The sequence below is a fragment of the Leuresthes tenuis genome, unplaced genomic scaffold (assembly GCF_036924035.1).
Source record: "Leuresthes tenuis unplaced genomic scaffold, fLeuTen1.0.hap1 SCAF_20, whole genome shotgun sequence".
NCBI lineage: Eukaryota > Metazoa > Chordata > Actinopteri > Atheriniformes > Atherinopsidae > Leuresthes > Leuresthes tenuis.
Window position 1 is genome coordinate 793,320 of NW_027325374.1, and position 27,645 is coordinate 820,964.

The following is a 27,645-nucleotide window of genomic DNA, read 5'->3' on the forward strand; positions in this document are numbered from 1 at the left end:
ACTAAGAAAAATCACCTCTTTGCTGAACGACTAAAAGTAAAGGTTTTACTGATTGACTAAAATCTTGTGTTTATCGAATATGCCACTTTTACAAAGCTTCTTTTGCCTAATGACTTTTAGGATTATAATGATGTGAACAGACCTTTATAATTTGTCATATTTATTTGGAATTAAAACGTCGAAGACGAAGACGGAAGTGGGCTGAGGGGAATCCTCTGTCATCAATAATAAGCCCAACGTGATCCGGATGTAGATTATTTCAGGTCATCCGGCAGCCAACAACGTGCTGCATGTGTTCAGGAAACCGCATTGATCAGGTCTGTTTTATTTGGAAGAGTTTTGATGTTGTTTAGCGGTTCTGGTGTGTTTCACAAAGTTTTTGGGTCCGTAGAAACGACGCGTTTGAGCTCGTTGAATAATCTGCTCTACGTGTAACTGGTTGTGTTATTAACAGGTAATAGATGTAGACTTTCTTCATTCTGAAGTCATCTGAGAAAACTGCGGGCCTGTGTTTCCAGATCCTGTGTTTCCAGATCCCGTGTTGCCAGATTGTGTGACAGAAACAAGCAGAAACATCTAGAGGTGAGTTTACCTGTGAAAAGCAGAAGGTGTGGTGAAGTTCAGGTGACTCGAGTGAGGACGAAGCGTGAGAGGCAGGGTTTAAATAAAAAGAGAAAGCCACCAGCTTTAGAGGATTTAATGGTAAAACCTTCCTGCTGTGACTGACTGTTTGATGTGACGTCAGGTGAAGGGCATCATGACGTCACTGGCTCACCAGCTGAAGAGGCTCACGCTGCCTCAGAGTGACCCCAACCTGCTGACCCGCAGAGAGGTGGCCTCGCTGCTCTTCAACCCCAAAGATGCTGCGACCATGGACAGGAGCACCTTCTACGCCCTCGGTGAGTCCTGACCGGACCCGACCGGAACCCTGGTCCTGATCAGGGTCTCTGCGCTCTCATAACTCGGCTGCTTTCTCTTTTCAGGCTGCACGGGGCTGGAGGAGCTGCTGGGAATTGAACCGGCGTTCCAGGAGTTCCAGGACACGCTGTTTAGCCCCGCCTCCATGACCCTGGAGCGCAGCGTTCAGTCCAGAGAGGTCAACGAGAAGCTGGACGCCGGCATCTCGCTGTTCCTCACCCGCCTCTGCCCCTACTTCCTGCTAAAACCGGCACACAAGTGCATCGAGTGGCTGGTTCACCGGTAGGTAGCGCACGCACACGTGCACGCACACGTGCACACTCAGGTCCACTGAATCAGCAGAGAACGGTTTGCTTCAGATGTTGCTCTCATGTGACCCCCTGCTGTGATGCTGCAGACTGATGATGATGATGGTGGTGTGTGTGTGTGTGTGTGTTCGTGCACGTGTGTGTGTGTGCACGTGTGTGTGTGCACGTGTGCTCCACAGCTTCCACGTCCAGCTGTATAACGCCGACAGCCTGCTCGCCTGCGCGCTGCCGTATCACGACACCAACGTGTTCGTCAGAGTCCTGCAGCTGCTGCAGATCAGAGGCGCCTCCAGCCGCTGGAACTGGCTGCAGGGCCTGCAGGTCCGACCACGCCCCACCAGCCGGTTCTGAGGCCAATCGGACCGACCGTAACGTTCTTCTTCTGTTGTTGATCCAGAAACCCGGCGTGCCGCTGTCCAGAGGGACTCTGATCACTCACTGCTACACGGACCTGAGCTTTATGGACTTCATCTGCTCCATGGTGACCCGGTCCATCCAGGTGACGGCGCCAGCAGAACCAGAACCTCTGTTGTGTTCATGTCTGTCTGCATCCATCACACTCCTCATTCTTCTTCTTCTCAGGCTTATTCTGGACACTCGCAGAGCTTTTCTCAGCTCAGAGTCGTCTTCTCCTTCTACGCCTCCGCCATCGTCCCCGCGCTGGACGCCGTGGACGGCGTGACGGACGCCATCATCGCCAAACTGCTGCCTTACGTCCAGATGGTAACGCCTCACTGTTCAGTCTGTTCTGCACGACTCAAACTGGGTTCTGGTCGGTCATGTGAAGCCAAACTGACTCAAAACAGATTAAATTATTGGAACTTTGAAGGTTGTGGGTGGAGCTTAAAGCCAAACATCTGGACAGATGTTAGTCAGGAATACAACAGATGAAAGAGACGCATCGATGAATGATTTAAAAGGTTCTGGTTGTGTTGAGTTCAGTCGAACATCATCTCGCCGTCCCCTCAGGGCCTGAAGTCGCCCCTGACCGACTACAAAGCCGCCACCTACATGATCGTGTGCCAGCTGGCGGTGAAGGTGGCGATGGAGGCGGGCCTGGTCGACAGCCTCGCCGTGCACATCAGCAAGTCTCTGGTCAAGGAGCCCGTTCTGGCCAAAGAGGGCCTGGGCTGCCTCATCGTGCTGCTGCAGCGTCAGAAGAAGGGCGCCGCCGGGCCCAGGTAGGTCCGGAGCAGTGGGCTGCTGTGAGCGTGCTCAGTGTGGCGTCCTCTCACCTGTCTGTTGCCTCCTCAGAGCTGCCGGCCGCCTGCGCTCGATGCCGGCGCTGGTTCCGACCCTTCAGGTCATGGCGGCGACTCACGATGTGAGTCCTCTGCTGCGGTACCTGCTGCCTCACCTGGTCCACAGCGAGTTCGCCGGCCAATCAGGTGAGACCTCTAACGTGGAGACACAACATGGCGCCGCTTCTAAGGTCACGTCAGAGTTTACCTGTCGCTACCATTTCAGGTGAGGTGGAGACGGACCGGCTCGCTGTGTTGGAGTCCATCCTGAAGTCTGTGCCCCTGACCAAAGACCTGGACCGGACTGTGGCGCGGTAAGCCTCACCTTCATCATCAGCTTCATCATCAGCTCAGCTTCATCACCTGACCTCACCTGAGAGGCCGATTAATAAATACCTGGTCTGTAGGGAACGAGTCAGTCACAGACCGAGTCCTGGTCTCACGTGTTCAGAGTCGGATCTTCAGAGGACAAGTTTGAGTTCAGTCTTTCGTTGGCCAATCGGAATCTGGTCTTCAGGAATCTGGTCTTCAGGAATCTAGTCTTCAGGAATCTAGTCTTCAGGAATCTAGTCTTCAGGAAATCTAGTCTTCAGGAATCTAGTCTTCAGGAATCTAGTCTTCAAGGAATCTAGTCTTCAAGGAATCTAGTCTTCAAGGAATCTAGTTTTCAGGAATCTAGTTTTCAGGAATCTAGTTTTCAGGAATCTAGTTTTCAGGAATCTAGTCTTCAGGAATCTAGTCTTCAGGAATCTAGTCTTCAGGAATCTAGTCTTTAGGAATCTAGTTTTCAGGAATCTAGTTTTCAGGAATCTAGTTTTCAGGAATCTAGTTTTCAGGAATCTAGTTTTCAGGAATCTAGTTTTCAGGAATCTAGTTTTCAGGAATCTAGTCTTCAAGGAATCTAGTCTTCAAGGAATCTAGTCTTCAAGGAATCTAGTCTTCAAGGAATCTAGTTTTCAGGAATCTAGTTTTCAGGAATCTAGTCTTCAAGGAATCTAGTCTTCAGGAATCTAGTCTTCAGGAATCTAGTCTTCAGGAGTCTAGTCTTCAGGAGTCTAGTCTTCAGGAGTCTAGTTTTCAGGAGTCTAGTCTTCAGGAATCTAGTCTTCAGGAGTCTAGTCTTCAGGAGTCTAGTCTTCAGGAGTCTAGTCTTCAGGAGTCTAGTTTTCAGGAGTCTAGTTTTCAGGAGTCTAGTTTTCAGGAGTCTAGTTTTCAGGAGTCTAGTCTTCGGGAGTCTAGTCTTCAGGAATCTAGTTTTCAGGAATCTAGTCTTCAAGGAATCTAGTCTTCAAGGAATCTAGTCTTCAAGGAATCTAGTCTTCAGGAATCTAGTCTTCAGGAATCTAGTTTTCAGGAGTCTAGTTTTCAGGAGTCTAGTTTTCAGGAGTCTAGTTTTCAGGAATCTAGTTTTCAGGAATCTAGTTTTCAGGAATCTAGTTTTCAGGAATCTAGTTTTCAGGAATCTAGTTTTCAGGAATCTAGTTTTCAGGAATCTAGTTTTCAGGAATCTAGTTTTCAGGAATCTAGTTTTCAGGAATCTAGTTTTCAGGAATCTAGTTTTCAGGAATCTAGTTTTCAGGAATCTAGTCTTCAAGGAATCTAGTCTTCAGAAATCTAGTCTTTAGAAATCTAGTTTTCAGGAATCTAGTTTTCAGGAATCTAGTCTTCAAGGAATCTAGTTTTCAGGAATCTAGTCTTCAAGGAATCTAGTCTTCAAGGAATCTAGTCTTCAGAAATCTAGTCTTCAAGGAATCTAGTTTTCAGGAGTCTAGTCTTCAGAAGGCTGATCTCAGAACTTTCGTTCAGTTTAACATCTCTGGAGAACGAGTCGGTCTCGTCTCAGGTGGCTAATTTGAGTGACGTCTCGAGTCCAAATCGAGTATTGAGGCTTGGCTGGGTTTAGTATCAGGTCTTTGGGTCCAACTCGTCTCAGGTGAGTTAGTCAGGGATTGTCAGGGAAGGTTCAGATTCAGAACCAGTCCAGTTTTAAGTCTTTAGGGTTAATCTGAGTCTGGTTCCGGTCTGATGAGGAGTCACTTTCAGAAGTTTAACTGGTGTCCCTCCTGCAGGCTGCTGCTGGACGAGTATCTGAGTCAGACTGAGCGCTCTGCTGAGGAGCTGTCGGCGCTCGACCAGCGTCTGCAGCCTCTGGTTCGACTGTTGGAGTCCAGGTATGAGTCTCTTCAAACGGTTTTCTGCAGTCAGAACCTCGGTAACCACCTGGAGTCGGTGATAGATCATCAGCTGCTCTCCTCCAACAGGTACTGTGGCGCTCTGGATGGCGTCCTCGCAGGTCATGTGACCGACATCAGTGAGCAGCAGCAGAAACGTCTCTTCCACCAGTTCCTGTCTCTGTCCATGAGCAGTGGAAAATACCAGGTAAAGCACCGAGATGACTGAATAAACTCGTGAATAAGAACGATCCGACTGATCTGCCCATGCTTCTGTCGTCAGATTTTAGGCGACTCGGACGCCTCGCTGCTTCTCAGCCTGAAACACTCGCAGCCTGCGGTCCGAGTGTCAGCTGTGGAGCATCTGATGGACGTTATCTCCTCCGGACAGGTAGGAGACCACGAGAGAACAGCATTTTAGTGAAAAAACACCTGAAGCACAGGTTCCGGAGCAGGTTTACGTACTGGTGGTGTTCCCCAAGGCTCCATTCTGGGCCCCATTTTTCCCTCTTTACTTCTTTATTGATGTATTATTAGTCTGCATGATGTCACATTCTGTCTGTGAGATCTAAACTCGTACTTATAACCACGCTGGTTAAAACCAGGGGGTATTTTTAACTTTATTGACCGATCTGCATCGGCACAAGTCCACATGTTGGATTTCCAGAGAGGTCAAATGGCTGCTGAAGTGGTCACGCTTCTGCTGCTCAGCGTTCAGAACCAGCGGTTGTTCTGCAGCAGCTGACCATTTGTCCCGTTTCCTGTGAGCAGCTGCAGAGTTTGGACGAAACCTTCCTGAGAGACGCCGTCACGGAGCGTCTGCAGGACGACGTCCCGGAGGTCGTCGCTGCCGCTCTGAGATTGCTGCAGGTCAGTGGGTTGCTGATGTCAGCGGTTTGCGGCACGCACACGGCGGTGTGTTCACTGTGGCTGTTTTTCAGATGCTGTTGGATGTTTTGGACCCAGCGGACGCCGTGGCATGTCTGCTGTCTCTGCTGCACAGAGCTGATCTGTCGGACGCTGAGCGCTGGTCAGTGAAGTACACAATGTGACAGGTGGGTGTTCCCTTCATGGATCCTCCGTAACTCTGAGCGCTGCGTCGTCTTGTGCAGGCTGCACGTTCTGATGGAGGCGGTGCGTTTACTGTCCGACCCCCGGCTGGAAAAGGCGGACGCCGAACTGCTGCTGAAGACGGGCTGGAAGCTGCTGCCCTTCCTGGTGATCAGCTCGGCTCGGCTCGGCCTCGCCGCTGCCATGGCCCGATGCTCCGTCCTCAGCCAGCACCCCCTGACCCTGAACTGGGGGGAAGGTAACGCCGTCTTTAAAGATCTCGACTCTTGGAAAGTGAAAGAGTGTCTGAACCTGGTTGCTGTGTCCACTCAGAACTGGATGAAGTGATGAAGAGAAGCTCTGAACCCGACTTCGTGGGTTTGGCGAACCAACGTCTCGTTTCCACGTTGACGAGGAACCTGGCGAACATGGAGCACTTCTCCAAACGGGACGCTGTGAGTTCTCATCTCTTTGCCTGCTCAGAAAGCTTAAAACACGTAAAGTTTCATCAGATTGAATCCAGTCTGACCTCCTAAATGTTTCCTCTCTAATAAAAACACGATGAGCCTCTGGTTCTGTTTTCAATCGGCACGTTAAACGTATTCCTGAACGTTTTTCTCAGCTGGAGAAGCTGGTTCTGCTGGTGGAGCAGCAGCGGGGCTCCGGCCTCAGGGGCCGGGCCTCCTTCCTGGTTCTGACCCAGACTCTGCTGCTGAGCCTGGGGGAGCTGAGTGAGACCCAGCACCTGCTCACCGCTCAGAGGGTCTACACGCTGCTGGAGCCCCCCCTGCTGGAGGCCATCAGGAGCGAGGCCGCGCAGGTGAGTCTGGCTCCACCGGTCTGCCTCCCGTTAGCTCGACCTTTGTCCACAGTGTTTGTGACCTCACAGGAAGCTGAGCGGCCCGCCGCTGTGCCCGCCTCCTTCTCTGTAGCCCTGAGCCTCTACCTGAGCAGGTGTGACCAGCTTCCAGGTGAACATCTGGACAGAGAGTACAGCTTCGTGCTGGTGTGTCTGCTCAGAGACTTCATCTCCTCTCTGCGGTGTCATGACGCCTCCTTCAAAGGTAACGCCGCCCGTTAGCGTGATGCTGATTCTGATGTCAGAGCTGAGCTGATTGGTCACCTGTCCGTCTGCCAGGTGAGGCGTGGTGGAACCCGGAGAAGATGGACACCAACACCTGCTGCTATCTGGGGCTCCTCTGCCGCCTGTTCAGCATCATCATCGGCGGCGCCGCAGAGGGGCCGATGGCCGGCAGCTTCAGAGAGATGATGAAGCTGCTCGTCCAGGTGAGCGCCACACCTTCCAATCGTGCTTTAAAACCAGAGAAGGCCTCAGTCTCACGATGAGTGCTTCTCCTTCAGGTGCACCTGCGTGAGACGGCGATGCTCTTCAGGTTCCTGTGCGTGCTGTGGGGATACGGCGATAACCATGGAGACCAGCTGGACGTGAGGGTGGGCGCCGTCCTGCAGACTCAGGCGCTGTACATGGGCCGAGCTCTGCTGAGCGGCCAAGCTGCCGCCACGCTGGACGAGCTGGCAGCTGCAGAATCACCCGGTGAGAAACGTTTAAGTAACCCTTTAACCCCCCATAAACACATACCCTGAGTAACATTAAGACCAGTTTTATCTGAATTATCCCTGTATTAAGGTGTCAAACCGGTAAACTGATGAATGAAATAAAACGTGACGCCGTTAGCCGACGTGGCTAACGGGAAGTGTTCGGCCGCTAGCTGACGCGGCTAACGGGAAGTGTTCGGCCGCTAGCTGACGCGGCTAACGGGAAAGTGTTCGGCCGCTAGCTGACGCGGCTAACGGGAAAGTGTTCGGCCGCTAGCTGACGCGGCTAACGGGAAAGTGTTCGGCCGCTAGCTGACGCGGCTAACGGGAAGTGTTCGGCCGCTAGCTGACGCGGCTAACGGGAAAGTGTTCGGCCGCTAGCTGACGCGGCTAACGGGAAAGTGTTCGGCCGCTAGCTGACGCGGCTAACGGGAAAGTGTTCGGCCGCTAGCTGACGCGGCTAACGGGAAAGTGTTCGGCCGCTAGCTGACGCGGCTAACGGGAAAGTGTTCGGCCGCTAGCTGACGCGGCTAACGGGAAAGTGTTCGGCCGCTAGCTGACGCGGCTAACGGGAAAGTGTTCGGCCGCTAGCTGACGCGGCTAACGGGAAAGTGTTCGGCCGCTAGCTGACGCGGCTAACGGGAAAGTGTTCGGCCGCTAGCTGACGCGGCTAACGGGAAAGTGTTCGGCCGCTAGCTGACGCGGCTAACGGGAAAGTGTTCGGCCGCTAGCTGACGCGGCTAACGGGAAAGTGTTCGGCCGCTAGCTGACGCGGCTAACGGGAAAGTGTTCGGCCGCTAGCTGACGCGGCTAACGGGAAAGTGTTCGGCCGCTAGCTGACGCGGCTAACGGGAAAGTGTTCGGCCGCTAGCTGACGCGGCTAACGGGAAAGTGTTCGGCCGCTAGCTGACGCGGCTAACGGGAAAGTGTTCGGCCGCTAGCTGACGCAGCTAACGGGAAGTGTTTATATGATTTCTGGACTCTGAGAACAAATTAAACTAACAGATATAAACACCAGTTCTTGGCCACTCAAACACTGAAGAATCAGGATCTGATTAAAGAGATTTTACTGATTTTATTTCTGTGGATGAAATGACAAACATGAAATGGATCAGAAGTTTGAACAGCTTTGTTCACAGTTGATGAGTCTGTCATCTTTTTTCATCTTTCTGTATCAGTGGTCCCGTCCTTGTTGTGTTGTCTCAGCTCTCCGGTCCGAGAGGTCCGGAGGGCAGCTATCAACGCCCTGCAGAGCCTATCAGGAGCCAGGAATTCTCCTTTCCATCCAATCACAGAGAGGCTCCTGAAGACGTCGGAGGAGATCATCGCCGACCCATCGTACCTGAGCACAGTGAGGGTTTTAATTTACAGTTTCACACAAACAGCAGCCAGGGTTAAAGGGTTAAAACCAGCAGAAGTAAAACTTGTGAGCCTCCACTTTCAGGCTCTCTGCGTTCTTCATGAGGAGTCTTCGCTCAGCAAAGCGGCGCCGCATCAGAAGAAGCTGCAGGCGTCGCTGCAGCAGCTGCTGCAGAGCGTCCAGACTCCCAGCTGCCCGGCGTACAGCGCCGCCGCGCTGCTGCGAGCGCTGAGCCTCGTCCACGGACAGGTGAGGGATTTATTTTCTGTCTGTTCTCTGGTTAAAGGTCCAGAACCTGAAGTGGTTCAGTTCGGTCTGATGTTAAACATGTTTCTTACCGTCCGTTCTCCTCAGGCCGTCCTCCCCGCCCTGCTTCCCGTCCTGGACCGGCTCCTGGAGCAGACCGGCCCCGACACCCCGTCCCTGCTGCGGACCGAGACCCAGCTTCTGCAGCTGGTCCTGGGGAAGTACAACGAGGCGTCGGCTCCCCTGCTGGCCCAGGACCAGAACTGTGTGGATCTGTTCCTCAGAGCTCTGAGGCTGCCCTGCTGCCAGATCGCCGCTTTGGAGCAGGTCGGGTTTACCTGAACACACGGTCCAAAAACCGCTTTAAACTGGGTTTGTGGAAAAAGCTGAACATCAGAAGGCTGCAGCCAGTAAAACGGCCCGATGAGGTGTGACGGCGCCGTTTTACGCTCCGTGTGGGGAGGAAATGACGTGCCGGGCTGTACTTTAGTCCAAATGTAGATTTAGATGGAACGTAGTGTGACAAGAGACCCTCCGTGAGCCGGGACTCTGAGCCCGGGACTCTGAGCCCGGGACTCTGAGCCCGGGACTCTGGAGCCCGGGACTCTGGGCCCGGGACTCTGGAGCCCGGGACTCTGGAGCCCGGGACTCTGGAGCCCGGGACTCTGGAGCCCGGGACTCTGGAGCCCGGGACTCTGAGCCGGGACTCTGGGCCCGGGACTCTGAGCCGGGACTCTGGAGCCCGGGACTCTGGAGCCCGGGACTCTGGAGCCCGGGACTCTGAGCCCGGGACTCTGGGGCCCGGGACTCTGAGCCGGGACTCTGGAGCCCGGGACTCTGGAGCCCGGGACTCTGAGCCGGGACTCTGGAGCCCGGGACTCTGGAGCCCGGGACTCTGGAGCCCGGGACTCTGGAGCCCGGGACTCTGGAGCCCGGGACTCTGGAGCCCGGGACTCTGGAGCCCGGGACTCTGGAGCCCGGGACTCTGGGCCCGGGACTCTGAGCCATGCCTCCTTATCTTAATTTAAGGCCACTCAGGAAAAATATTCCAGTTCTGTGCTGCAGGTCTTTGGTCATAAAGTTCGGTTCTGTTTTATCGAGCAGAGACAGAAAAGCTGCTGGTGGATTTCAGGGTTTAAACTGATCTTTATGTCTGATATGTGCTGCTCAGCTTTGCATTAAATGAAAGATGGATCAGCTGAACCTTTGAGGACGAGGTTTTCACCCGCTCCCTCTCTGCAGATCACAAAGTCCTTCTTCTCGGCCCTCGGAGACGAGAAGGTGCAGCAGAAGCTGCTGTCGGTGCTGTTCGACCTGCTGGTGGAGAGCAGGAGTCCGCCGGTGGCCAACGCCATCAGCAGCGCCTTCAAAGCGGTGAGCGGCGCTCCGATGAGGCCTGAGAAACGCAGATCATTTAAAGACAAACAGCTGTTCTCATCAGGCTTCTGGACCCAACTCTGATGCTTTTTCTTGTTCTCCACAGATCGCCGTCGATGGTCAGCTGGTGGCCAATGAGCTCGCTCCTCCAGAGAAACCCAAAGTCAGCGTGACGGTGCAACAAACCCGCAGGAACACAATGACTCAGAGGTATTCCTCCGCTGAAACGCACCAGAGGTTTTCAGGACAGATGTGCGCCCCTCAGACACAGGGAAGGGGGAGGAGCCACGGCCCCTCGGACACAGGGAAGGGGGAGGAGCCGCGGCCCCTCAGACACAGGAAGGGGGAGGAGCCGCGGCCCCTCAGACACAGGAAGGGGGAGGAGCCGCGGCTCCTCGGACACAGGAAGGGGGAGGAGCCACGGCCCCTCAGACACAGGAAGGGGGAGGAGCCGCGGCCCCTCAGACACAGGAAGGGGGAGGAGCCACGGCCCCTCGGACACGGGGAGGGGGAGGAGCCACGGCCCCTCGGACACGGGGAGGGGGGGGAGCCACGGCACCGGCGGGTCGGAGCAGCTGTGAGATGTAAATGTGGTTCTGTTCGCAGGAAGCTGCAGGAGAGCGGCGACGGGCCGGAGGCGGGCGCTGTGTCGTGGCAGCGAGTCACGCTGGTCCTGGAGCTGCTGCAGCACAAGAAGAAGCTGAAGCGAGCCCAGATGTTGGTGCCGGTTCTGTTCTCCCTGCTGGCCAGGTAAGCCCGGCGCCTCCTGCCGGCTGAAGCGCCCGATTCTGCGCCATCGGCTCTGATCCGAGGTTCCTTCTCGTCCTCAGGAGCCTGGAGCCGAGTGCAGCCGACCACGCCGACATGGAGTACACCAAGCAGCTGCTGCTCAGCTGTCTGCTCAACATCTGCCACCGAGTGTCGCCTGGCGGCGGCGCGGCGGCGCCGGCGGGTTCGCTCTCCGCAGACGTCCTGGATGAAGACAAGTTCAGCGTGGAGCTGGTGGTTCAGTGCATCCGAGCGTCCGACACGCCGCAGACTCACCACCACGCTCTGCTGCTGCTGGGCACCGCCGCCGCCATCTTCCCCGTGAGTGGCGCTCCTCTGGATCGGTGAGTTTAGAAAAGCAGGTGATGACCGGCGTCCTGTTTCTGCTCCTCCAGGAGAAAGTGCTCCACAACATCATGCCCATCTTCACCTTCATGGGCGCCAGCATCATGCGGCTGGACGACGCCTACAGCTTCAGGGTCATCGACAAGACGGTGCAGATGGTCATACCTGCGCTGATCCAGGTGAGCCGCCGCACGCCCCCGCCACCTTCATCATCATCATCCTCACCTGCTGACCCTGACCTCCTCCTTTCAGGCCCATCGCCTCTCTAATGGCTCCTCCGCCTCCCACGTGGTCGCCGTGGTGACCAGGATAATGCACGTGTTTGCGGACGCGCTGCCTCACGTGCCCGAGCACCGGCGCCTGCCTGTCCTCACCCAGCTGGTGGCCACGCTGGGCCCCGCCCACTTCCTGTGGGTGTTACTGCTGCTGCTGTTTAAGCTGCACGCCACGCAGAGCGCCGGCGCCACCAGCGAGCGGGTGAGCGCCGTTTCCTTCCCGCCCTCACCTGAGCGTCAGAGCGGTGCGAGCAGGTGGTCATGTGTGTGTTGTGCGTGCAGGACGCCGCTCTGGAGCGAGACGTGGACTTCTGGATTTCTCTGAGCTGTCGGTTTGATGTCAGCGATCAGCTGACCGCCCTCGTCAGCATCCTGAACTTCCTGCTGCAGCTGCCGGACGACAAAGACGACGGTGAGACGAACGAGAGCCTTCGATGGCGTCATTGAACGTACAGAAAACTAAGCGGTTTGTTCCGTCCTCTGCAGCCGCCGCGAAGCGTCCCGCCGCCCGGCGAGCCGCCAGGAAGCAGGAGGAGCAGGAGAGTGCGGAGGAGCTGATCTTCAGCGTGGAGACTCACAGCAGCAAGGAGCTGCGACACTTCAAGTTCCTCTCCGTGTCCTTCATGGCGCAGCTGCTGGGCTCCGCCCGCTTCATCCAGAAGGTGAGGCAGAAACGTCCGGCGGGCGTCCGGCGGCGAGGCGCCGGTCTCCGTGTTTAAACCGTGTTTGAACGTGTGTTTCAGGTCGCAGACGGCGGTGACGGCGGCGACGCGTCCCTGCAGCAGCTGCAGCAGAGGTGAGTGATGGCCGGGCGCCGGCTGTGCACGTGTGTGCACGGTGTGCACGTGTATGAACCCTTTGTGTGGCTTCCAGGCTGCTGGAGGAGATCCTGCGCTACATCCACAGCGTGGCGCGCTGCGTGGAGGAGAACGCCGACAAATCCACCGCCAAGTTCTGGAGAGTTCTGCTCAACAAGGCCTACGATGTCCTGGACAAGGTGAGTCCGGCAGACATGTGACATGTTGGGGGCGGGGCTTCGCTTCAGTGGACTCATGAAGGAAGAACTCCAGTTAAGATGGAGGCTCTAAAGGAAGGACCGAGCCGCCCTGGATTCATCTTTAGTTCTCCTAAAACCAAGCCTTAAGCTCAGAATCTGTGGCCCGTTAGCAGAGGACAGGAATCCTCTGAACCGCGTGACCTTTGAACTCTGCCCTCACATTCTGGCTCTCTGCTTCCAGGTCAACGCCTTGTTGCCCACCGACACCTTCATCACCGTGATGCGGGGGCTGATGGGAAACCCGCTGCCGTCGGTCCGGAGGAAGGCCATGGAGCTGCTGAACAACAAGCTGCAGCACCGGCCGCCGTGGGACGAGCAGCAGGTACCCGGGAAGGGCGAGAAGGTCACCTGCAGGCGCCTCTCGGTGACCCGCAGGCGGCGCCTCTCGGTGACCCGCAGGCGGCGCCTCTCGGTGACCCGCAGGCGGCGCCTCTCGGTCACCCGCAGGCGGCGCCTCTCGGTCACCTGCAGGACCCGCAGGCGGCGCCTCTCGGCGACCCGCAGGCGGCGCCTCTCGGTCACCCGGAGGCGGCGCCTCTCGGTCACCCGCAGGCGGCGCCTCTCGGTCACCCGCAGGCGGCGCCTCTCGGTCACCCGCAGCTGAACTCTGCTCAGCACCAAATGAGGGTGCGCTGGTTTTGTCGGCGTCACTTTATCGTCTGTCCTCTGGCGCAGGTGACGGCGCTGCTGCAGCTGACCGGCGACCTGCTGAGCATCGTGGGTAAAGGCCATGGGAAGGTTTCGGAGGAGGAGGGGGCGGAGCAGGCCATCAACCGGCAGACGGCGCTCTACAGCCTCAAGCTTCTCTGTCGCAGTTTCGGCTCCGGCCACCAGGAGGCGTTCGTCCCCGTGCTGCTGCAGGCGGTGGAGATCGTCACGGCGGCGGAGGAGGAGAAGAACGTGATGGGCAGCGCTCTGCTCTGCATCGCCGAGGTGGTCAGCACCCTGAAGGCGCTCGCCATCCCCCAGCTACCCAGGTGTGTGCGTCACGCCAGCCGACCTGCGGCAGGTGCCAGCTTCCCCCTGCAGGTCACCTGACCGTGTCTCTGCCCCGCAGGTTGATGCCAGCCGTCCTGCACGCGCTCACTGACAGGAAGGAGCTGCTGACCAACGAGATGTACCTGCTGAGCGCCGTCACCGCCCTGCAGCGGGTCGCAGAGACGCTGCCTCACTTCATCAGCCCGTACCTGCAGGACGCCACCTTACAGGTAAGTGTGGGACAGGCAGCTCGGTGTGTCCAGCCGCTCCAGCCTCACACTTCCTGTCCCTGCAGGTGTGTCGGGTCACTCGCCACGTAGAGACCTCCTCTTCGGCCTCCTCTTCCTCCGCCCAGCTCTGCCTTCGGCTCACCTCCCTGAGGAGCACCCTGGCCACCAAGCTGCCCCCCAGGGTCCTACTGCCCACCCTCACCAGGAGCTACAGCAGCATGGTGGTCGATAACAAGGTGGGTGGAGTCACTAAAAGCCGGTTAGTTCAGGTGAGAGTTGGTTTAACAGGTAACCGTCATGGCGGCGCGTCCTGCAGGAATCGCTTTCTTCTTCATGGAGTCTCAGCTGACCGGCAGCGTTGTTCAGAAACACGTTTCCATAAAGGACTCCATTACCCATAATGCAGTTCTGCCTGTTGTTCCCCTGCAGGACCAGCTGGGGGTGCTGATGAGCATCCTGAAGGAGCACATCTGTCACATGGACCGAGACCAGCTCAGCTTCCACCAATCAGAGCTCACCGCCTTCTTCCTCTCTGCTCTGGACTTCCGGGCCAAACACTGCCAGGTGGGGGGGGGGGAACACCCTGTAAACAAACAAACAAACAAACAAACAAACAACAGTTATTCATCATTGTTTCTGCCTCTGAGAGCTCAGTGGAGACTGACTGGGTCCGGTTGTACCGGTCCAATCCCACTGTACCCAGTCCAGTTTGGACCCGGTCTGATCCGGTCCGGTCCGGTTTGGTTCCTGTGGGCTGCAGCTGACTCTCTCTCTCGTCTCAGGGCGACCTGCAGAGGACGGCGCAGGTGGAGGGCGCCGTGATGGACGGTCTGCTCGCGCTGGTCATGCAGCTGTCCGAGGTCACGTTCAGGCCGCTCTTCTTCAAGGTGACATCACTGCGCTGACATCACTGCGCTGACATCACTCCCGTTAGTTTCCTCCTCACGGTACCTGAACCTGTTTGTTTGTGCGGCAGCTCTTGGACTGGAGTAAGTCCGGCGGCGGCGAGCGGCTGCTGACCTTCTACCGACTGTGCGACCGCTTCGCCGAGCGGCTCAAAGGGCTCTTCGTGCTGTTCACGGCGAACCTGGTGAAGCCGGTGGCCGACCTGCTGAGACGGACCGGCACAGGTCGGGCTTGTGATGATGTCATGTGACTGTTTCAGCGTTTGATTTGATTTTAAACGTTTCTCCACTGAATGAAACGTTTTCTTCTTCTTCTTCTTAAATTTAACGTTTTCTTCTTCTTCTTCTTAAATTTAACGTTTTCTTCTTCTTAAATTTAACGTTTTGTTTCCATTATTTATTAGATTTCACAGCGGTTTAACCTCATAAAACACATGTATTTATTTACTGAGTTTAATGTTAACCACGTGATGACATCATCACCACAGACGAGCCGCTCTTCGCCTCGGACCGGGCCGTGGAGAAGAACTGCCTGCTGCTTCAGTTCGTCCTCGACTGCCTCCACAAGATCTTCCTGTACGACACGCAGCGCTTCCTGAGCCGGGAGCGGGCCGACGCCCTGCTGGGCCCGCTGGTGGACCAGGTGGGACGCCATCGGAGCGCCGCCGGCAGAGTTCTGACTCTGACCCGACACTGACCCTGTGTGTGTGTGCAGGTGGAGAACCGCCTGGGCGGGGAGCAGGTGTACCAGCAGAGGGTGACCCGGCACCTGGTGCCCTGCGTGGGGCAGTTCTCGGTGGCGCTGGCCGACGACTCTCAGTGGAAGATCCTGAACTACCAGATCCTGCTGAAGACCAGACACAGCGACGCCAAGGTGAGCTCACCTGACCACCTCAGGCTCCTCCAGCTGTTTATGGACGTTTCTCTGGCCGCGGTGCTGGATCAGACCGGCTCTCTGATCCAGTCCCTCCGTCTTTATGCGAGAGAAGTTCTGAATATGAATTAAATGGAGGCGTTTAAACCCTTCAACACTCAGTGGGTCCACAGGGTGAGATTAACTGGGTCACAGCGACAGAACGCTCGGTCCGATCCACTGCCGTCTACGTGCACGTTTCGTGCACGTTTGGATGGAGTGATCTCGGGGTCTGAACCCCATCCGACTGCGTCTCTGGGCAGAGTTTACAGTCAGTGGGAGGGGCTTAGCGAGACTCAGTGGGAGGAGCTTAGCTAGGCTCAGTGGGAGGAGCTTAGCTAGGCTCAGTGGGAGGGGCTTAGCGAGGCTCAGTGGGAGGGGCTTAGCGAGGCTCAGTGGGAGGAGCTTAGCGAGGCTCAGTGGGAGGAGCTTAGCGAGGCTCAGTGGGAGGAGCTTAGCGAGGCTCAAAGGTTTTAACGCTCTGAACTCTGCGTTAACGGCGAGGAAAAGTCCCTCCAGTGAGGTTCAGTTGGACCTTAAACCTTAAACAGACTCAAACTTCTGTTACTCAGTAAAGTTTTAGCTGAAATGTGTTTGTTACTAAATGCTCCAATGAACTGCTCACAGGAAAATACTTTGTTTGCTCTCCTTCCTCCTCCTTCCTCCTCCTCTTCTTCCCTCTTCTTTCTCCTCCTCCTGTTCTTCCCTCTTCTTTCTCCTCTTTTTCTTTCTCTTCTTTCTCCTCCTCTTCCTCCTCCTCCTCTTCTTCTTTCTCTTCTCCTTCCTCCTCCTCCTCTTCTTCTTCTTCCTCCTCCTCTTCTTCTTCTTCCTCCTCCTCCTCTTTTTCTTTCTCTTCTTCCCCTTTCTCCTCCTCTTCTTCTCCTTTCCCCCCCCCCCCCCCCCTCAGGTGCGCTTCTCCTCCCTGTTGATGCTGACGGAGCTGGCGTCCAAACTGAAGGAGAACTACATGGTTCTGCTGCCGGAGACCATCCCGTTCCTGGCTGAACTCATGGAGGGTGAGAACTCAGTTAGCCGTTGTTGCTCCGCCAGGTGCATGATGGGAAATAATCCCAGACCAATGTTAACCCCCCGTTGCCTTTCCTTTGGTCTTTATGGAAGTATGATGGAGTAAAGAAAGATGGGCGGAGACTCAGCTGTGAAGGTCCAGATGTTCAGTAAACAGCTGCAGAAGCTTCTTCTGACCCGGTTGTTGCAGGAAGTTTATCTCAAACATCAGAGATAACGCAGAACAACACTTTATCTGTTTTACAGATGAGTGCGAGGAGGTGGAGCAGCAGGTCCAGAAGGCCGTTCAGGAGATGGAGAACATCCTGGGAGAGCCGCTGCAGAGCTACTTCTGAAGATGAAGCAGAAACTGCGAATATTATTATAGCCATATTAACACTTTTGTTTTGTCATAAATAAACGTTGGTTCTGGTTCTGTCAGCGTGATCGTGTCGTTGAAACATCTGAAGCTCAACCTGCTGGTTAGTTGTTAGCTGTAAGTTAGTTAGCCTTTAGCTGTAAGTTAGTTAGCAGTTAGCTGTAGGTTAGCAGTTAGCTTTGAGTTAGCAGTTAGCTGTGAGTTAGCAGTTAGCCGTGAGTTAGCAGTTAGCTGTAAGTTAGCAGCAGATGCTAGCAAACAATGCTTTCTCATCAATAGTAATGGACCAAGCCGGAGATGTGCACAGCGTAACTCGTAGTAATGCATGTGAACCGTTAATTACTGTGTTTAAACATTTTGGATATATTAACCTCATTAAACAGTTGTACCTGGAGACCTCCATCTTTATCAGAAACGGGCCGATAATGTAACGTTAGCACACAGAGAGCGAAACACGGCGTTTTCTCAGTGAGGTTTGGCTGAAGGTCACCTGAGGTTTGGCTGAAGGTGACCTGATGCACACATCTCATCCTGGATCAGCTGTTCGGTTTGATCCATTCTTATGAACAGAGGTGGAGGCTGTGATGAAGGTGGATGAAGACGGATGTGATGAGCAGGTGGAATCAGGTAAAGGCTGCTCATCGGTAAGGTTCCCTGAGTACAGACTGAGTCTCTGCACCTGACAGGTCAGCATCACAGGAAAATATTTCCTCTGGCTCACCTGAGTCATTTCTGACGTCATCAGTGACAGAATTACGTCACTTTAAGCACGTTTAGTCTCCTATGAAAACAGAAACATGTCAAATTAAAATTAACTTATTAGAAACATTAAATGTTGAACGTCATCAGTCATTTTAAAGACGTTACTCGACGTGATTACGTCCGTTAAACCTGACTGTGACGTCACGGCCCGTCACGGAGCCGCCTCCTGTCCCGCTGACGTCACGGTGAGTTTTAAGGGGACTCGCGGGGAGGGTCGGTCAGTGACGGGGTGCGTGTGTCAGCATGAGGGACGCGAGGACGCTGCGGCAGCTCGCGCTGAGCGTGAAGCGGAGCCTTCATCTTCATCATCACCCGCAGCGGTCCGCGGGGATCATCGGAGCACCTTTCTCCAAGGGACAGGTGAGAGCGCGAGGACAGGCCAATTGCGTGCGTGCAGGTGTGGACGCGCTGTAAACCTCAGCGCGTGTGCGTGTGTTTGCAGCCCAGAGGCGGAGTGGAGGGAGGACCGGACCGGATCCGAGCCGCGGGGCTCCTGCAGCGGCTGCAGCAGCACGGTGAGAGTCCACCTGGATGTCCGCCGCTGTGAGGACACTCAGGCCTCAGAGCAGAGCCGGAATGTAACGGAGTACTTCTACTTTTACTCGGATACTTTGCTTTAATCTGACAGCTGCAGGGTGTTTAATCAAAGCTTTAATCGACTGATCAGCAGACAGCAGGTTGGTTTAAAGTTATTCTTAACCTGAACAGTTAATGGAGACATTCACCTTTACTCTAATGAAAATGAACCACAGACACTTTTTTATCAGGGTCCAGTTCCACCTTCAGATTTCTCCTTCAATGTGACTCTTAAAGTTTAATCTGCTCAGCTGAAGAGAAGTTTTATGGTGATAACATTCATGTTCATAAACTTCAGTTCTTTCTGTCCGGGAACCGATCTTCTTTCCATTCTTTCCGATCTTCTTTCCATTCTTTCTGTTCTTCTTCTCCATTCTTTCCGTTCTTCTTCTCCATTCTTTCCGTTCTTCTTCTCCATTCTTTCTGTTCTTCTTCTCCATTCTTTCTGTTCTTCTTCTCCATTCTTTCCGTTCTTCTTCTCCATTCTTTCTGTTCTTCTTCTCCATTCTTTCTGTTCTTCTTCTCCATTCTTTCCGTTCTTCTTCTCCATTCTTTCTGTTCTTCTTCTCCATTCTTTCTGTTCTTCTTTCCATTCTTTCTGTTCTTCTTCTCCATTCTTTCTGTTCTTCTTCTCCATTCTTTCTGTTCTTCTTCTCCATTCTTTCCGTTCTTCTCGTCGATTCGTCATTTCTGAGCTGACCTTTCGACTGAACTTCGGGTCGACAGACATGCGGCTTCGCAGTTGACTCGCGAGCACAAAATGATTATTGGTAACTGAGTGTGAACATCTGGCATCATCAAGCCGCAGAGCGATCACTGACTGCTGCAGAAAATGGATCCAGTGGATCCAGTGGATCACTTGGATCTCAGGTCTGTGGAACACGAGGTTTCCTCTGAGTTGGTTGTCTTTGTTCAACAGTTTTCAACATAAACTGAACACCTGAAATACTGATTAATATGATAAGAACAGGACTGAGGAGTGTTTGGAGCTGATTTCATGTTAAGGATTTCTGAACATTTCAACTTGCAGGTCGGTGTAATACCACCGATGACCACTAGGCGCTGCCTCTGAAACACCTCCGGCCCCAGAAGAAGAGTCACGTTAGCTTTAGGTTAGATTTCACTGTACAATGAAAGTGTGTTCGAGTTCAAAGTGATATTAGGGTTAAGGCTCAGTTTTATAACCTGACCTCCATCCTTCAGCACACACCACAGGTTCCGCTCAGTCAGTGAATGCATCACCGGTCAGTGAATGCATCACCGGTCAGTGAATGCATCACCGGTCAGTGAATGCATCACCGGTCAGTGAATGCATCACCGTTTAAAGTATTTCTGTCCGTTCTGAGCAGAAACTGCTGTTAATGTTCGATGTGTGAGCTGAAACTTTAACTTTAACTGTTACTGACAAACACGTCTCGCTGCGAGGCGCCGCCGGTCCATCATCTGCTGACCTTAAAGCGACCTTCTGCAGGTCAGACCGGGTTCAGATCAGGTTCAAAGGTTGGTTCCCCTGCAGAAAACCAGCAGAACTCTGATCAGCTGTTAATATCCACACCCAGAGCATGCTGGGAAATGCTGTTAACGTGAGGAGCTGCTGTGTGTTCAGGCTGCGCAGTGAAGGATTATGGGAACCTGGTGTTTGAGGAAGTGTCCGACGACAAGCCGGTGGGCGCGCTGAGAAGCGTTCGGGCGGTGGGCAGCGCCAACCAGAGGCTGTCGGAGGCGGTGCAGGCGGTGAAGAAGGACGGGCACACGGCCGTGATGCTGGGAGGAGACCACAGGTCAGACAGACAGGAGGTCGCACACCTGAGGCCGTATTCATAGGAAGTGACTCTCAGAGAGCTCCAAACTGAAGAGTCTGAGCTTCAGACTCACAGCTGCTGAGCTGAACTTTTCTAATATGGATGGAACTTATTGCTGATTTATAAAGATTTTACGGTTATTTGCAAACAAGTCATTCTACATCTTTTCTTACAACTTTATGACAAACAGCAAAAGTAAATGAATACGACCTCAGATCCTTCCTCCTGACTCAGATTTTAAATGAATACGACCTCAGATCCTTCCTCCTGACTCAGATTTTAAATGAATACGACCTCAGATCCTTCCTCCTGACTCAGATTTTAAATGAATACGACCTCAGATCCTTCCTCCTGACCCAGATTTTAAATGAATACGACCTCAGATCCTTCCTCCTGACCCAGATTTTAAATGAATACGACCTCAGATCCTTCCTCCTGACCCAGATTTTAAATGAATACGACCTCAGATCCTTCCTCCTGACCCAGATTTTAAATGAATACGACCTCAGATCCTTCCTCCTGACTCAGATTTTAAATGAATACGACCTCAGATCCTTCCTCCTGACCCAGATTTTAAATGAATACGACCTCAGATCCTTCCTCCTGACCCAGATTTTAAATGAATACGACCTCAGATCCTTCCTCCTGACTCAGATTTTAAATGAATACGACCTCAGATCCTTCCTCCTGACTCAGATTTTAAATGAATACGACCTCAGATCCTTCCTCCTGACCCAGATTTTAAATGAATACGACCTCAGATCCTTCCTCCTGACTCAGATTTTAAATGAATACGACCTCAGATCCTTCCTCCTGACCCAGATTTTAAATGAATACGACCTCAGATCCTTCCTCCTGACCCAGATTTTAAATGAATACGACCTCAGATCCTTCCTCCTGACCCAGATTTTAAATGAATACGACCTCAGATCCTTCCTCCTGACTCAGATTTTAAATGAATACGACCTCAGATCCTTCCTCCTGACCCAGATTTTAAATGAATACGACCTCAGATCCTTCCTCCTGACCCAGATTTTAAATGAATACGACCTCAGATCCTTCCTCCTGACTCAGATTTTAAATGAATACGACCTCAGATCCTTCCTCCTGACCCAGATTTTAAATGAATACGACCTCAGATCCTTCCTCCTGACCCAGATTTTAAATGAATACGACCTCAGATCCTTCCTCCTGACCCAGATTTTAAATGAATACGACCTCAGATCCTTCCTCCTGACCCAGATTTTAAATGAATACGACCTCAGATCCTTCCTCCTGACTCAGATTTTAAATGAATACGACCTCAGATCCTTCCTCCTGACCCAGATTTTAAATGAATACGACCTCAGATCCTTCCTCCTGACTCAGATTTTAAATGAATACGACCTCAGATCCTTCCTCCTGACTCAGATTTTAAATGAATACGACCTCAGATCCTTCCTCCTGACTCAGATTTTAAATGAATACGACCTCAGATCCTTCCTCCTGACTCAGATTTTAAATGAATACGACCTCAGATCCTTCCTCCTGACTCAGATTTTAAATGAATACGACCTCAGATCCTTCCTCCTGACTCAGATTTTAAATGAATACGACCTCAGATCCTTCCTCCTGACTCAGATTTTAAATGAATACGACCTCAGATCCTTCCTCCTGACCCAGATTTTAAATGAATACGACCTCAGATCCTTCCTCCTGACTCAGATTTTAAATGAATACGACCTCAGATCCTTCCTCCTGACCCAGATTTTAAATGAATACGACCTCAGATCCTTCCTCCTGACCCAGATTTTAAATGAATGCTTTTAAATCCACGTGTTGAAAGTCTTTCTTCCTTCAGGGCAGCAACGGCTCTTTCAGGTCCTTCTGAGGATGGGACCAAACTCCTTCAGGACGATAAAAGTGTTAAAATCTGTTTGCGTTTCAGTCTGGCCATCGGATCGATCCACGGTCACTCGGAGGCCGTTGGGCGGCTGAGCGTGGTGTGGGTGGACGCCCACGCTGACATCAACACGCCGCTGACCTCGGACACGGGAAACCTTCACGGCCAGCCCATGGCGTACCTCCTCCATGAGCTGCAGGCCAAGGTGCGCTCCTCCTCTCAGCCGTCGCCACGCTGAACCGCAGAGTCACTCACTTCTTCTTCTCCACCACAGATTCCTGAGCTGCCCAACTTCTCCTGGGTGAAGCCGTGCGTGGCGGCCGGAGACCTGGTCTACATCGGTCTGAGAGACGTGGATCCAGGAGAGCAGTGAGTCATGATGCCCGAAGCAGACAAACGCTGGGCCAAAACCGCCAGATGGACCGAGTTCTGTGCCATCAGCCTCCCAAAATACCTGGTTCCTTCTTAGCTGAAATCCAATCAAATTTCTTAGGAACTACTTCGTAATTTAGGTAAACTCGGTTTATTCAGTGGACCGGCCGAGGAGAGTTACTCACAAACAGAATAGAGACGAACTTCTGCATCCAAAGTAGATGTTGAAGATGGGGCTGGATAGTTTAGTGGTGAGATTGCCACCTGTCATGTAGGAGATCTGGGTTCAAACCCCCTCCATGAAAGGTATTACCTCCAGTAGGGTCCTTAGGTAAGACCCTACCTGCCTACCTGTAAGTTGCTTTGGATAAAAGCTTCTGCTAAAGGCAGAAACTAAACATTTTGCTGCTTAATGCACCGTTATGAGGCTGAAACACTGATAAGGTTCTGGTAGAAATCCTCCAGTAAAGGTCACCGACTGTTAGGAGAAAACTTAGAACTTTATCTCAACCTTTTTAACCCAGAGGTCAGTGAACCGACTCGTTGCCTTTCTGAGCCACAGATCATTTACAGACGGCCTTTCCCTCCCAGAACTTATTCAGTTCAATCTGTAGAAATCAGAGCCTTGGTTTTCATTTTCCTGACGTGGAGATTTTGCTCCGTCAGCTTCATCCTGAAGCAGCTGGGTGTGAAGGTGTTCTCCATGTCAGAGGTGGATCAGCTCGGCGTGGCCAGAGTCATGGAGGAGACCTGCGACTACCTGTGTGCCAGGTGAGCCTCTCCTGTACGCTTCCCCCTGCTGCAGGTGTTCCAGCTGAAGGTCCGATCTGATTTCAGCGCCGCTCATTCTGCTTTTTAACACCTTCAGAGGGAACCAACCCATCCACCTGAGCTACGACATCGACGCCATCGATCCCTCCATCACCCCGGCAACAGGAACACCTGTCGCCGGAGGCCTCACCTACAGAGAGGGCCTCTACATCACCGAGCACCTCTGTCAGACAGGTAGGTCTCCAAGGCCAGCCGCCTGCACTGCCCCCTGCAGGCAGCGATGGGAACTGCAGCCCTGTTTAAAGGTCCAAGGCCAGCCGCCTGCACTGCCCCCTGCAGGCAGCGATGGGAACTGCAGCCCTGTTTAAAGGTCCAAGGCCAGCCGCCGGCACTGCCCCCTGCAGGCAGCGATGGGAACTGCAGCCTTGTTTAAAGGTCCAAGGCCAGCCGCCGGCACTGCCCCCTGCAGGCAGCGATGGGAACTGCAGCCCTGTTTAAAGGTCCAAGGCCAGCCGCCGGCACTGCCCCCTGCAGGCAGCGATGGGAACTGCAGCCCTGTTTAAAGGTCCAAGGCCAGCCGCCTGCACTGCCCCCTGCAGGCAGCGATGGGAACTGCAGACCTGTTTAAAGGTCCAAGGCCAGCCGCCTGCACTGCCCCCTGCAGGCAGCGATGGGAACTGCAGACCTGTTTAAAGGTCCAAGGCCAGCCGCCTGCACTGCCCCCTGCAGGCAGCGATGGGAACTGCAGACCTGTTTAAAGGTCCAAGGCCAGCCGCCTGCACTGCCCCCTGCAGGCAGCGATGGGAACTGCAGACCTGTTTAAAGGTCCAAGGCCAGCCGCCTGCACTGCCCCCTGCAGGCAGCGATGGGAACTGCAGACCTGTTTAAAGGTCCAAGGCCAGCCGCCGGCACTGCCCCCTGCAGGCAGCGATGGGAACTGCAGACCTGTTTAAAGGTCCAAGGCCAGCCGCCGGCACTGCCCCCTGCAGGCAGCGATGGGAACTGCAGACCTGTTTAAAGGTCCAAGGCCAGCCGCCGGCACTGCCCCCTGCAGGCAGCGATGGGAACTGCAGCCCTGTTTAAAGGTCCAAGGCCAGCCGCCGGCACTGCCCCCTGCAGGCAGCGATGGGAACTGCAGCCCTGTTTAAAGGTCCAAGGCCAGCCGCCTGCACTGCCCCCTGCAGGCAGCGATGGGAACTGCAGCCCTGTTTAAAGGTCCAAGGCCAGCCGCTGGCACTGCCCCCTGCAGGCAGCGATGGGAACTGCAGACCTGTTTAAAGGTCCAAGGCCAGCCGCCGGCACTGCCCCCTGCAGGCAGCGATGGGAACTGCAGCCCTGTTTAAAGGTCCAAGGCCAGCCGCCTGCACTGCCCCCTGCAGGCAGCGATGGGAACTGCAGCCCTGTTTAAAGGTCCAAGGCCAGCCGCCTGCACTGCCCCCTGCAGGCAGCGATGGGAACTGCAGACCTGTTTAAAGTGTGGTTCTGCAGCACCTGTGAGAGCAGCTCTGAGGAGTGAACAGCCTGAAAATAAAGATGAGAACATTAATGTTAAATCAACTGAACAGATTGTTCAACATTTGGAGAAACCTCGAGTTTTATTAACTGTGTTTTAACCAGTGAGTAACAGAAAATCTCTGACTGAACGTGTTCTTTATTGATCCGTCTCAGACCTTTACCAGGTTTCCTCTGTAAGCATCAGCTGTTTTCTCTGTGGTTTCCTGTGATCGGGACATGGTTGGACGCTGTAAAGCAGCTGCTTCTACTCGTTCTTTAGAGTTCTTCCCCATTTCTGTGGATAATAATGTGGTAAAGTCTGTGGCTTCTGTTGAAAGTCATCAGTTGGTTTCAGGTGTGTCAGCAGCAGCCAATCAGCAGCAGCCATCACTGCCGGCGCCACTCAGACTCACTCTGACACTTTCACAGTTTTCCTACAGCACTGATGCAGCTGAAGCACACAGAAAACCTTCACAACTTTACTTTACTTTTGTTTTCTTGGGTGAAAGACTGTAAAAACCCACCAGAGATTCTGTGTGAAGCTTCTCCACCTGCTCCTCCTCAGGTCTGCTGTCGGCCATCGACCTGGTGGAGGTGAACCCTCTGAGGGGCCGGACGGAGGAGGAGGTCCGGTCCACCGTCAGCACGGCCGTCGACCTGCTGCTCGGGTGTTTCGGTCGTCTCCGTGAAGGAAACCACCCGCCGGGTTACCGCCTGCCCGAGCCGTAACACGGACCGCCGGGATGTCCCACTGCAACGACGGGCCCTGAACTCATCACGGCTGGTTGGACTCAGCGATGAAGCTGAACACCAAACGCACCCGCTGTCGTCTTCCTGTGAACTCCGATGTTCACGTTCAACGCACAAATGAGCTAAATTATGATTTCATGTATGTTGATTGTAAAAAGATGGCCGTTTGGTGCTGAAACATCCGACGTTTGGACACTCTGGACCCGTCCTTTTAGACACTTTCTCTGGCTGAGATTTGATAAATTAGTCTGATTATTCAGGTTTTTCCACTGGACTCTGAACAAAGTGAAATAAAATCAATAAAAACATGAACTGATTCTTTTCTTTAAGTGCAGAATCAGAAGTTATCATCACAACATGTGAAAGAGATTCAGCCTTTAAATTTACACTAAAAGACCCACAAAGGCCTAAAAATACTAAATTCCTTGAAGGACTTTGAAGCTTTCGTCCTCCAAAGTTACAGGAGGTGAGATTAAAATAAACTTATATTTTTTTACATTAAATTACCGTTCGAACCCTGCAGTGTGTAAACAAGAGGAATACCAAATATTTGAGTGAAATCTGATTAATCTGAAGGAGCAGTGTTAGAGTCTCTGTAGATTAGCCTTTTATTTTCCTTTATTTCAGCTGAAAACCTTCTGGCTCACTGCTCTCTGCTTTCACAGCAACAGAAACATTATGGATCATTTTTCTGCTGCTCTGATGTTTCATGATGTGAGAAGAAACGAATCGTTTCAAACCAGCATTTCAAAATGTATGTAAACATGTTAATCCGACTGAAATCACACAAAAAAGAGCTTTTATTTTGAAAAAATGGTTAATTAAAGTGTGAAAGAGTCACATTCAGCTCAATGTGCCCCTCTGCTTATTATGACCAGTTTTCAGCATATTTTACTAAATACAGACATAAATATATGTCCATCCATCCATTTCCGGGGCGTGGGGGGAGGAGCCTATCCCAGCAGCCATCGGGCGAGAGGCGGAGTGCACGAGTTTATAGGCGTTTCACAGTGTTAAGCGATGAGAAAAAGACGCATTTTTCTGTGTTGCAGCAGCATTTTTACTTTATTCTGATCAGTAACAGGTTTCACATGTTTACATTCTTTAAACAAGTTAAAAATCAAAGGCAGCGACACACTGACGGAGGACCGACCAAAGCACACAAAAGGACGATGAAGCTCCGCCCAGTCAGCAACAAAAGGACGATGAAGCTCCGCCCAGTCAGCAACAAAAGGACGATGAAGCTCCGCCCAGTCAGCAACAAAAGGATGAAGCTCCGCCCAGTCAGCAACAAAAGGATGAAGCTCCGCCCAGTCAGCAACAAAAGGGAGATGAAGCTCCGCCCAGTCAGCAACAAAAGGTTGATGAAGCTCCGCCCAGTCAGCAACAAAAGGATGAAGCTCCGCCGAGTCAGCAACAAAAGGATGAAGCTCCGCCCAGTCAGCAACAAAAGGACGAAGCTCCGCCCAGTCAGCAACAAAAGGACGATGAAGCTCCGCCCAGTCAGCAACAAAAGGATGAAGCTCCGCCCAGTCAGCAACAAAAGGGCGATGAAGCTCCGCCCAGTCAGCAACAAAAGGGCGATGAAGCTCCGCCCAGTCAGCAACAAAATGGCGATGAAGCTCCGCCCAGTCAGCAACAAAAGGGTGATGAAGCTCCGCCCAGTCAGCAACAAAAGGGTGATGAAGCTCCGCCCAGTCAGCAACAAAAGGACGAAGCTCCGCCCAGTCAGCAACAAAAGGACGATGAAGCTCCGCCCAGTCAGCAACAAAAGGATGAAGCTCCGCCCAGTCAGCAACAAAAGGACGATGAAGCTCCGCCCAGTCAGCAACAAAAGGACGATGAAGCTCCGCCCAGTCAGCAACAAAAGGGAGATGAAGCTCCGCCCAGTCAGCAACAAAAGGTTGATGAAGCTCCGCCCAGTCAGCAACAAAAGGACGATGAAGCTCCGCCCAGTCAGCAACAAAAGGGAGATGAAGCTCCGCCCAGTCAGCAACAAAAGGTTGATTAAGCTCCGCCCAGTCAGCAACAAAAGGATGAAGCTCCGCCCAGTCAGCAACAAAAGGATGAAGCTCCGCCCAGTCAGCAACAAAAGGGTGATTAAGCTCCGCCCAGTCTACCCTCGCTTGGAGGAAACTCAAAATTTAAGAAGG

General features: G+C 53.2%; 2 protein-coding genes across 3 annotated transcripts; both read left to right on the forward strand.

Annotated features, from left to right (window-relative positions):
• Window positions 1–266: 266 nt before the first annotated feature.
• Window positions 267–17,134, forward strand: heatr1 (HEAT repeat containing 1). Of its 2 annotated transcripts, none has more exons than XM_072374141.1 (45): window positions 267–317; window positions 455–582; window positions 746–899; window positions 984–1,200; window positions 1,406–1,547; window positions 1,624–1,725; window positions 1,809–1,949; window positions 2,196–2,407; window positions 2,481–2,614; window positions 2,694–2,781; window positions 4,537–4,638; window positions 4,729–4,846; window positions 4,922–5,029; window positions 5,410–5,508; window positions 5,580–5,668; window positions 5,751–5,947; window positions 6,022–6,143; window positions 6,311–6,508; window positions 6,578–6,752; window positions 6,827–6,975; window positions 7,051–7,243; window positions 8,424–8,596; window positions 8,690–8,854; window positions 8,960–9,178; window positions 10,094–10,225; window positions 10,335–10,438; window positions 10,835–10,978; window positions 11,059–11,317; window positions 11,392–11,520; window positions 11,594–11,818; window positions 11,899–12,028; window positions 12,103–12,278; window positions 12,360–12,412; window positions 12,490–12,613; window positions 12,855–12,995; window positions 13,349–13,650; window positions 13,731–13,881; window positions 13,947–14,117; window positions 14,311–14,445; window positions 14,664–14,768; window positions 14,858–15,011; window positions 15,275–15,429; window positions 15,502–15,660; window positions 16,607–16,715; window positions 16,972–17,134. In XM_072374141.1, the coding sequence occupies exons 3-45, from the start codon at window positions 758–760 to the stop codon at window positions 17,058–17,060; spliced, it is 6,432 nt and encodes a 2,143-aa protein (XP_072230242.1). In that variant the 5' UTR covers window positions 267–317; window positions 455–582; window positions 746–757; the 3' UTR covers window positions 17,061–17,134. The 2 variants fall into 2 exon arrangements, with proteins under 2 accessions (XP_072230242.1, XP_072230243.1); XM_072374142.1 differs by having other exon boundaries at window positions 278–317; window positions 519–582.
• Window positions 17,135–18,050: 916 nt separating this feature from the next.
• Window positions 18,051–25,808, forward strand: arg1 (arginase 1). The gene is made up of 8 exons (XM_072374151.1): window positions 18,051–18,205; window positions 18,288–18,360; window positions 20,028–20,202; window positions 22,151–22,310; window positions 22,380–22,474; window positions 23,144–23,248; window positions 23,346–23,482; window positions 25,308–25,808. Exons 1-8 carry the CDS (start codon window positions 18,089–18,091, stop codon window positions 25,469–25,471), a joined length of 1,026 nt encoding a protein of 341 aa, XP_072230252.1. The 5' UTR covers window positions 18,051–18,088; the 3' UTR covers window positions 25,472–25,808.
• Window positions 25,809–27,645: the final 1,837 nt, after the last annotated feature.

Excerpts from the sequence above, each read along its gene's own strand:
- heatr1 (XM_072374141.1), top strand. The coding sequence starts at position 758 with ATGACGTCACTGGCTCACCAGCTGAAGAGGCTCACGCTGCCTCAGAGT. Across the intron at positions 1,950-2,195 it reads TGCTGCCTTACGTCCAGATG|GGCCTGAAGTCGCCCCTGAC; the intron begins GTAACGCCTCAC and ends CCGTCCCCTCAG. Across the intron at positions 4,847-4,921 it reads TGAGCAGTGGAAAATACCAG|ATTTTAGGCGACTCGGACGC; the intron begins GTAAAGCACCGA and ends TTCTGTCGTCAG.
- arg1 (XM_072374151.1), top strand. The coding sequence starts at position 18,089 with ATGAGGGACGCGAGGACGCTGCGGCAGCTCGCGCTGAGCGTGAAGCGG. Across the intron at positions 22,475-23,143 it reads GACGTGGATCCAGGAGAGCA|CTTCATCCTGAAGCAGCTGG; the intron begins GTGAGTCATGAT and ends TTGCTCCGTCAG. Across the intron at positions 23,483-25,307 it reads CGAGCACCTCTGTCAGACAG|GTCTGCTGTCGGCCATCGAC; the intron begins GTAGGTCTCCAA and ends GCTCCTCCTCAG.